The 10,457-nt window shown below is 40.8% G+C and overlaps 1 protein-coding gene across 1 annotated transcript in view; it reads left to right on the top strand.

The window, feature by feature from the left end:
* The first annotated feature begins 297 nt into the window (after nt 1-297).
* Nucleotides 298-10,457, top strand: part of tmem132e (transmembrane protein 132E) — a 347,606-nt gene continuing 337,446 nt past the window's right edge. The window contains exon 1 of the mRNA XM_044222324.1: nt 298-1,574. Within this exon, the coding sequence (XP_044078259.1) occupies nt 1,514-1,574 (61 nt within the window). The 5' untranslated portion in view covers nt 298-1,513. The remainder of the gene's footprint in view (nt 1,575-10,457) is intronic.

Here is a 10,457-nt window from a genome sequence, read left to right as displayed (position 1 = left end):
AAACCTGTTAAAATTTTTCAAACAGCTCCAAACAGCAATAATAATGATAATAATAAAAATAACCACCATAATCATAATCATAATAATAAGATAGTAATTATATGATAATTACAATATAATAATCTGTACTATGTTTATATGCATTGACAGTACAAAGCTATTGTCTTTTCATGTAGCTACTGAAAATAATATTAATTTCACTTTGCATTACAAAAAAAAATGCAAATGTTGCTAATTTATGTTGTTTTATTTTGAAAATGATTACCGGATATGGGCTTATATATTGCAGCCAACTTAACGGGCGCGAGCTGCGGCTCTGTACATTTTAAGGTGAACGTGTTTAGTTTGGAGCGGAGTTAAAAACCGGACCAAGACAGCTGTGGTAAGGACAGCGTCTCAGCGAGCTCCGACTCCGGTAAAACACCACAGACCGGTGCAGTTAAGTCAGATAACTGGGATTAAAACACAAAAACGCAGAGTTCGCCGGACTTGGCGGTGTTTCAGACTCCGGTAAGCGGCACCGACGATGCTCCGCTCCGGCTCTCTGGTTTAACACCACAAAGTAAAACGGAATCAGAAAGTAGCAGGAGTTTTCTGGATGTTGGTGTTCTTCTAATGTTCACATGGTGGTTCCCAGCTGAGTGACTGTCGCAGCACGCTGCGGTAGGTGAACTACTGGAAACCTGAGGGGAAAGCGGTTTTTTTTGTTGTTGTTGTTGCAGCTAACCCGGACCTTTCTGTCTTGTTTAAGAGTGCAGTTTGACCGTTTCCAGCTCAGAATGTATTTCCACCTTGTTCTCTCGGCTGTGGATTTTAAATGAAACCCGAGAGGTCAGTGACAGCTGAACCAGAGCGGTGCCGATCCGTCGGATGCCTTTTTCGCCCTTCTCTCCATGATTTGCGCAAGGAATTTCATTTTTGAATTCTTAATTGGAGAATGACCAATCACACAGACACATTTTACTGGTCTTTCTCTTCTGCTTGTTATTTCGACTAGTCTAGCCCTTTTGGGGTAGGCACGCAGGATCCCTGTGTTTTGAGCCAGAGCGCGCGTCATCTCTCCACTGATCCATTGATTTATGATTTTGGGGGGCATTTATTGGATTTCGCGCAAGGACTTTGGTCCGCTTTAGGAACACTGGGTTTCTCTCTTTCCCCAGTTGTCCAATTTGGAGCAGGATAGGCTTGTAACTTTCTTTTCCCATGTGGAAAAAAAAAAACCCGCTCTCTTTTGCCTGGAGAAGACGCGGTTTGGCGGTGCTTTAGGTTTGCTGCTCGCAAAGACACTGTAAAGACTGGAGCTGGACAATAACAACATTTTTGAAGACCTCGACTGAGACATCACACAAACACGCTGAAATACTCGTGCAGATACATATATATATCTATTGCGCATTATCCAACTTGAGACCTTCGGAAGAACTGCAACAGCATCGTGTGGAGGCTTACACCTGCAGAGAGGTCGGCTACTGGAACAACTGGGATTTAACATCCGCCTGCTGGGATTTCTACCATGTCAGGTGTACGGGATTGCAGATGGACTCTCCTCATCTGTGTGGCGGTGCTTTCATATGGTGAGTGAGCCCCCTCCTCCTCCCCTGCCCCCTTCAGCAGGCTTTCAGGATCATAATTGTGTTGCATCCAAAAGTGATGGTGCCAAATTTCTGCAACATGCAACTGCAGAGGTAGCTGCTGTTCTGATTGGTCATTTTGGAAGATGGACACACACACACACACACACACACACACACACAGACCAAATCCTGTTACACATTTCAGAAGAGCCTCTACAAATGTCTCAGCAAAGGTGCGCGCCCCTGCAGGAATCTTATAGTACTTTTTGGTATGTTTTTCCTTTAAGGTTACTGTAAGTTCAACATTGAAAATCGCAGGCACACTATAAGTGTACTTCAGGAATAATACAGGAATCTACACTACAGAGATGAAAATATTCACCATAGCAGATATAGATACCACAGAGTACCATCGGGTGACCATACACACAATCACATTTGCACCACAGGCACACAAGAAGCAGTAATAGAAATAATATGGGAAGTTTGCAGGGATAAATAAAGAGAGAGAAAATAAAGAGTGGAAACGCACATAGTACATCACGTTACAGTCGCTCACTCATGAGAACCACAGACTCACAACATTTAAGTGTCTACCATCTTCTTTTTATTTCTTCTTTTTTGTGTGTGTGTGTGCGCGTCTCTGTCATAGTGGGAGGGCTCTTACACAACAGATAAACCTATAGTTTGTCCAACATAGACTGATGTCTGCACAGCAAAGGTATGAAATCCAAATCAAACATCCCAAAGATGATTTCCTGACATGTCCCTGTGATCTAGTCGGACTCCAAAACACTAATCCTCCTTTAATGTCTAACTCTTTTTTTTTTTATTGATGCAGCAGCAGCAGCAACACAGCACTGTTTCCAGCCGTAAGCAGAGTATGACATTGCAATGCATGGATTAAGTGCACTGCTGAGAGGCAAAGTGAGCAGAAGCACCACAGTATAGTCTCTGTTTATTCATTTGGAGCCCCATTTAAAGACGCTCAAATTTAGACTTTAGTAGGATTGAATCTAGCACCGAAATAAGCTGCACTGTGGCAGAGTGCAATTTTTTCCATATTTACTGCATAACCATCCCTCGCATCCTTTCAGGCATTCTGCACAAAATCTTCCCTCTCCTACTCATTTTCACTAAGTCTTGCCTCAATTTCATTACCACACAAAAGAAACGCCTACGTGTGCACTAAAGAATATACTCTCCTTGATGGCTTCACCAAGGCTGCGAAGCAAGTGTGCTGCAATACTCTGCCTACACAAATCCCGCTAACGCCTGTGGTCAGCGTTGCTTAGCGCGGGGATACCCACCTTCTTGGACAATGAAGGCGCTGCTGTCAAAAGTAATTGCAGTAACAAATTTGGCGCATGGCCGGCTGCCTCCGAGGATGGTTTCAGAGGCTCTTGGCCTCAGTGACCTCAAGTTACACACATATACATACATATATATATACACACACACACACACACACACACATACACACACACACACACAGAAGCCTTGCTGCACTCACCCTAGCAGTTTAAACCACTCTCTTCTTGTCACACTCATATGCTAAGTAAACAATTTGTGAGAATACCTCAAGAGAAATGCAGTAGACTTGCTGGATGAACAGCTAAGCAGACAAATCCCCAGGTGTGAAAAAGCAATATCATGGACTCTAAGACTGCTCTGGGGAAAATGCAGTACTGTAATGAATCAATTATTCCTAATTCTTCTCACCTCAAATTTATATTTTCATATGTATTGGCTCACGCATAACGTTGTAAACAAGCTAATGATTCAGAGTTGATTTAAAAGCCTCACAGGGATTTGTTATCAAGATGCCATTGTGATTGGTTACTCTCTGTGTAAGCTAAGGCAGGGCTATAGCAACTACGTCAGTTGAAATGTGATGCTTCATTGATGCCCAAAAGGAAATCCACCTTTTTTCCCCTTGACCATTTTCTTCCACATGAAGGTCAGAGGTCAGGTGCAGAGCAGCATTCCTGGAGCTGATAGGGATTAAGATTTTTGCTCAAGGACACTTCAGCAAGGCATGTTTGCTGATAAGAGTGTTTGAAGCCGAGTTTTCTGGTTGCTCATTGTGCTATGATACATCCATGTTTTCTCACAGGTAAAAAAATAAGACATCAGAATTACGTTCTAACCTAGAATTGGGTATTGTTTGACATTTTTTGATAGTAGTGCTGATACGATAACAGAGTTTGGTTCGGATAGCAGCACAATACTGTTTTCAATAGCTTTTTTGTACAAAACCCTTTTTTTCATTTAACAAAAGAAGCCAAACTTGTTAAATGTTGTCTAAACACAAACAGCTGTACGTCGGTAAAAATTAGAGACATTTTATTTAGATCAGGAACTACTGAATTAAAGAAAGGTAAGCAAGGGCTAGGAATCTGATCCTACATTTGCCATCTTTTGGTACTTTCGATACTCGGTGCTACAGACACATTTTGGTTGGTGCCAAAAAAAGTATTGAGGTTTGTTACCTAGCCCTAGTCCAACCAATATAATATTATATATTGTGTATATAATACTGTATCTCCACTCACATACTTAAAAGAAACTTTTTCTTACAGTGTTTGGTAGTGGAGGCAGGCCCCCTTGCCTAAAACAAAGGCCACCTCCGCTATCTTCCTAAAATGAATACACTTTTCTAAAATAAAACATGAACCTTCAGGACAGAGCAGTGGCACCGATTCTTGGGCTGCAACTAATGATTATTTCATTCATTCATTATCGCTTAATCTGTCGATTAATTTTCTCACTTAATCGTGTGGTCTATAAAACATCGGAAATGGAGAAAGACGCCCATCGCACTTTCCTAGTGCACAGTGACGTCTTCAGATGACTTGTTTTGTCTGACCAAATGTAAGCTGATGTAAAAGCAGGATTTTCTCACATTTGAGAAGCTGGGACCATGAATTGTTTGACATTTTTGCTTGAAAAATGACATAACAATTAATCGATTATTAAAATTGTTTCTGATTTACTGTTCTGTCGATCGACTAATCGAGTAATTGCTGCAGCTGTAAAATTATTAAAGGAGTTGTAAGCGACATTCACTGGCACTATGAAGCACCAGTATCTCAGACAAATGTGCGCTACGGCGCACCAGACTCCATCGAGAAAGCCAATACTTTTACCTTGCAGACCATGGTTAAACACACTTCATTCAAACTCTACAGAAACAAAATTAAACTCACCAAATCCGTCTTTGTTAGTCTTTCCACTGTTCCAACAATCACCAACTCTGGTTTGGTCGAAAAATAAATTCACCGCCTTAGATGAGAAAAGAAAAAGCTCTCCTCACAGACGAACAGTTTCACACGAGGGACATGCACTAACATGCACGCGCAGCCGGTGCGGCTGTATAAACAAAGCAGAGACATGCTTCCATAACAACACAGACAGAGGGGGTGCGACGTCATCCTCTGCTCAGGACAACTTTACTATATCTTTACATAGCAAATAGTTGTTTGCTGTGTTCAGAATCTCATATACAGAACCTTTAACCGTCAGGGGAACCGAGCAGAGGAAGTATTTCACACAGCAAATATATATTTAATAGGTGTTTAGGCAGTTATCTACTTTATAAATTGATCATGAGACCCAAGTGCTCTACCACCTTGGCTAAATAATTTCCAGCGAAAGCCTGGAACTAACAGGTTGAAAGAATATATTGTGGTTAACCTTAAATGGATTGAATAGATTATGACTTAACTGTGTTACATCGAACTAGGTGTGGCAAATTCAGTGATTAAGTACCACTGATTGCTCGGAGCTGCATCTGCAGTCAGCTGCATAACATGGGCTGGGGAGCGGTGTTTGCCCAGTCATGGTTTGTATGTAGTTGGCAGCCTTCCCAGCACCAGCCTATCTCTGAGAGTAGACACTGGACAGAGCAGACAAAGCAGCAGTGTGACACACCAGCTCTCATGTTCTAGCCTAATTGATTTATATGTGGTGAAACGAAGGCTTTGCTCTGTTGCTGTGTTTTGAAGAGGTTTCCTGTGTTCCATCCTTTTGTATGGAAAACACGCTGCCTATCCATATGCATCAACCCCTTGTGACTGCAAATGAGTCAGTGTTGCTATTTAGTTATTCTGCTTTTGTTCTATACTGTGGTGATGTCAAAATGTTGCATTGTTGTTGATGCACCTGCCACTTTTGTTTGTGTTTGTGTCCATGAAGCATATGGTTTTTATATTTAGCTAGCAGCTCTCAGTCGATCCTTGAGGGAAGAGCTTTTGTGGCATTTGCTGTCAGCATCAGATAATGGTAAACCCGTATGGAGCATGGCACCCTTTTGCAAGTAGAACTTTTTTAATTTTCAGTGACAGAAGGGCTCAAGGCTAAAACCAATCTGTGCTCTCTGAACAGCAGGTCAACAACTCACTGGAAGCAATAAGAAAATGAAGCCGTTCCTGGAAAGACTTGCAGCCCTGTTCTGTAATCACAGTCACAGATTTTCCAGGTGGGCCTGTCAATGGGCTGTAATTGATTTTCTGTATCTAATTGTTGGAGCAATTGTTGGATTATTTTAATTGTGAAAATGGTCCTTGAAATGTCTTTGAAGGCCAGCTACGCTTGAATCCTTTTGGCGCTTGGAGCTGTATTTTTGCTCCAAGCTCTTGCTTGGCCGTTGAGTGAATTCTAAGGATGTTGTCCTTCACCAGTAGTGAAAGGAACCTTTTGTGAAGCACTGGTTCCCTCAAATGTAGCGTTATGTGCAAGACCTCTACCAAGGGCTTCAGGGCTTGTTGGTAGTTCTTGCTGAAAGATGTACACTATTTGTTTGCAATGCATTGGCCCATTTTCTGGCAGACCTTTTATAGTCAGAATCATGAAAGCATGCATGTTTATTGCCAGAGATGAATGCGTGAATAGAAATCAATTTACCATGTTGAATATACCCCCACTTTGTTTTTCAATCTACTAAAAAGCCCCATTTCTCAAGAGCGAAGATTAAGTACAGTAAATAAAACATGCATTATAGGTTCTTGGGTTCATGGATTGGCTTGAGACAGCCATTTCTTCCTGAGTGGTAGACGATGGTTTGCCATTTATTTAAGACCTTGTGAGACAAAATCTTTCCTGACTCATTCAAGGCTCCTAGAATCACTCCTCCAAAACACTTGAGCAACGATAGTTAAGCTATGTATGTGCCAGACAGCTCTTTTAGGCATGGGTTATATTTAAACAGTTTCTGAATCCGTACATGCAGCCCACATGCCTTTCTTGCAATTAAGCAGTGTGAGAGATGTCTTTCTTTTGCTGTTCATTCTGTTTATCTCTGGAAATTATAAAAAGTAATCAATCTGAAATAATCCACCACCTGCTTGCCTCCGTGTATGGTTTTGGAGTGCAATGACGTACAGAATAATTAGACTGCATGTGCTAACTATTTATTATATGTGGCAGGTGATCACTATGGCAATGTATAACGCAAGGGTATTGAAGTTTCTCTTGTTGTATAACTTTATATTTCCATTCCAACTTTTATATTTCGCCATCATAGCTTAGTTTGTAGTGATTGTTTGTTTCTTTAAATCTTTCCTCTATACCAGATAATTTCAGATAAATTAACCATGACATTTACACAGAATATGTTCATAACGGCAAATCATTTCCTGGTTCACTGAAGGAGAGAAGGGGATACACACACTTTTGGTGATGGATGTCTTGAGGTTTGTCTTGAAGTTCTGTCACTGTTCTCAGCAGGGAAGCAATCTGTCTTCTACATTAGGCGATCACATATGTTTGGTATGAAATCAGTTCTTATGCACTGCACCTCGCACACAGATTCCACAGTGCCTTTGATTTGAAATAGCTTTCTCTACTGCCTCTGGTATTGTGAGTCAGACTTGGGAACATTTTTACCAGCTAGATTCCACATTTGCATTGTAGGAAAAACACCTGTAAAATGGATTGAGATGCACAATAGTATATCTTGTCATTGCTCAAAAGGAATGACCACTTCTTGGACACTTTCTGGGATGGATGTTAGCTCTGTTGTCAGTTGGGCTTTGCTTAACACCTTAATCAGATTTTATCACCTAGCTGTGATGGCACCCACTGTGGCACACTCCTTTCTTTCTGCAGCGTTACAAAGGTATAATCCTTTCCCTCTAATGCTGGTGGTCTTGTCATGGAATGGCAATATATCTCTCACTTAATAAGTTGTCTCCCCTGACACACTGAAAGGGAACAAGATTTCCGAATGAAGAAAAGGTTATACTGAAGGTGGCCCCTCAACTTCTCTAAAAGGACTACATGGAATACAAATTTGAACAGAGGAAATGTTATGTGACATTATGTCCACATAAGGCAGATGACACATGTCCACGAGGGGGGCAAGACCCCTGTTGTGCTCGGGGCTTTGCAGCCAGGATTGTATAACCTCACAGAAGGCCTGAAGAAGCAGTGCTTGTAAAGCTGTGTCACCTTCCCCGTGCTAGGAAACGGTTGCTTACTGTATATTCAAACACTTTTTTCTTATGTCATCCATCAGAATCAGAAATACTTTATTTCCCCTCGGGGATCAATGAAGTATTTCTGATTTTGATTCTGAACTTTTTTAACAGATTACTGCAACTTTACTGCAGATGCTGATGTGATGTGAGTTCATTCATCAAACAGTGCACTCTGAACTTGAGATGAGAAGATTAATGCCACTCTCACATCTGTCTAAATAAGGGTACAGCCAGCAGCCGGTTAATTTAGCTTAGCACAAAAACTGGAATCGGGGAAACAGCTGAGCTACCATTCACACAGATAGGAGAGAGGAAACAAACACACAGAGGGAGAGAGAGTGACAAGGACAACATGCACACAAAGGAGAGAGAGAGAGCTACAAGAGGAGAGGCTGAATCTCCTGGAAGACAAATATCAGATCCAGATCCAAAACATCTGGAATGAAGCAGGGCAGAGAGACAGGTCCAGCACACAGAAGGGTGAGTGAAAAGAGAGGACAAGGAGGAGAGAGAGAGAGCTCATGTGCTTGTTTGCAACCTGTCTGATCATCTGACTGCTCATGTATCTGGCCCTGCCAGACTTGGTTGAGGCAGTGTCACTGTGTTCCCAGATCTCAGCAATGACGAGTACAATGTTACAACACAAGACAACTGAGAGAGGTGATGGCCAAAACTATGAAAATAAGATCGAAGTTGTAATAAACTGGAATTGTCCTTAACAGTAGGTGAGGGACTCTTAATGGCAGATTTCTAAAGCCATGATTCATATATTTTGAATATTTTGTGTTTTCTCAAATGATACAGTTGGATACATTTCTTCTGTGTTATACAGTTGACTGTGATCACTGTATCCTGATTACAAAAGCTTACTACATAGCCAATACAATATGTGTGAGTTTATTCCTACATAGGCTGAATTTTATTATGTGGCTTACAATACGTGCATTGGATACAATCTTAATGTATCTGTCAGAATCAATGTGTTGTTCCACCTAGTAAAACACAACTAACTCCTCCCTCCAAGTGTCACTCTATATGACCCTAAGTCATTAAACTGGACATTGATCATCAACATCACTGCAATATTTGAAATAATTGTGCAATATTCTATGTTAGTACTCCTGTGCAATATACTCTTCAGTTTAAAATTCCCTATTTATTGATATTCATTCATACTTCTATTACTGCTGCGCAATATCCACCATCTCATAATCATCTTAATAAGCCACACTTAAATTGACAGTTCATGCACTATCACTTACTACTCGTATTATTTCATTGTATTATTATACTGTATATACTTATGATCAACCGGTAAATCCACTTTGTACTTTACACTTATTTTAATTTTATACTTATATCCACTTTGTACTTAATTTATCTGACCTGTATTATAATATATTATATTCTCGAATTATCCGATATCAATTCATAAAATCCGAGATCGGTCTTTTAATATATGCCTTTTCCCGTGGATGCGTGAAGCTTTAATCCCATTAGGGCTTGTGTCCATATAGCCTAGCTTTTTTTTTTTTTTTCTGGCAGAGAAGTGCTTGAGTGAAGCGCTTGTACGGTGAGAGAGAAAAACGCTGCACGTTTTTGTTTCTATGACAAGCAGATTGACATTAGCTAGGTAGCTAAAAAGAGGAAAAAGGTCAGAAAGTGGTGTTTACCCTTTTTTTCGATGTATGAGGCCGGGATGTAGCCGCTTTCCCCCAAGCTGCAGCGGGACCCCAGCCACCAGTGTTGCTCCCCTCCAGGAGAAGCTTTCTCCGACCGGGAAGTGTAGCGTGTTGGGCTCCACAGATCAGAAGGCGTACTAAGGGTGCAATACTGGAACACACAACGATATGGCTGCTTTCACGTGTTGTGCTGCCAGCTTGATGAACTCTTTCTCTGAGCTAAAAAGTGCACATAGATGCGCCGAACTTAAGGAGAAGGAAGTTCACAAAGAGTGTGTATAAATGTTGATACAATGTGCGGTATTAAAGCGTGAATAACACTAAAATTCTACATGATATTTTGCTAACTTACATGTATCCATGTATGACTCAGTTATACAGGTTCCCGGGCTCACCTGACTGAGTGAGCAGTCATCAAACAATCTTATGTCTAATCTTTCTAACAACTTGTTTTTTCTTTTAACGCGGAAATGACAGCACAACATTTAGAAATGCAATACTTGGTGATTAAGGGACATTATTTCAACCTTAAATGTCAAGTTGTTTTTCTTAAAGGGTCAATCCTTAATGTAAGCATTAATATTTTTAATAATGCACCAGGTTAGAGGGTTCCTTGTACAATTTACAGCATTAGTTTTCTGAGAATCTCTTTCATATCTAAGCAAAATTGGTATTATTACTTAAATATCCCTAATCGAATCTATCAAATCGGACCTTGTGAA

This window comes from Siniperca chuatsi, linkage group LG14 (genome assembly GCF_020085105.1).
Source record: "Siniperca chuatsi isolate FFG_IHB_CAS linkage group LG14, ASM2008510v1, whole genome shotgun sequence".
In the NCBI taxonomy this organism is placed as follows: domain Eukaryota; kingdom Metazoa; phylum Chordata; class Actinopteri; order Centrarchiformes; family Sinipercidae; genus Siniperca; species Siniperca chuatsi.
The sequence above is the reverse complement of the archived record's forward strand: the minus strand, read 5'-3'. Positions and strand labels throughout refer to the sequence as shown.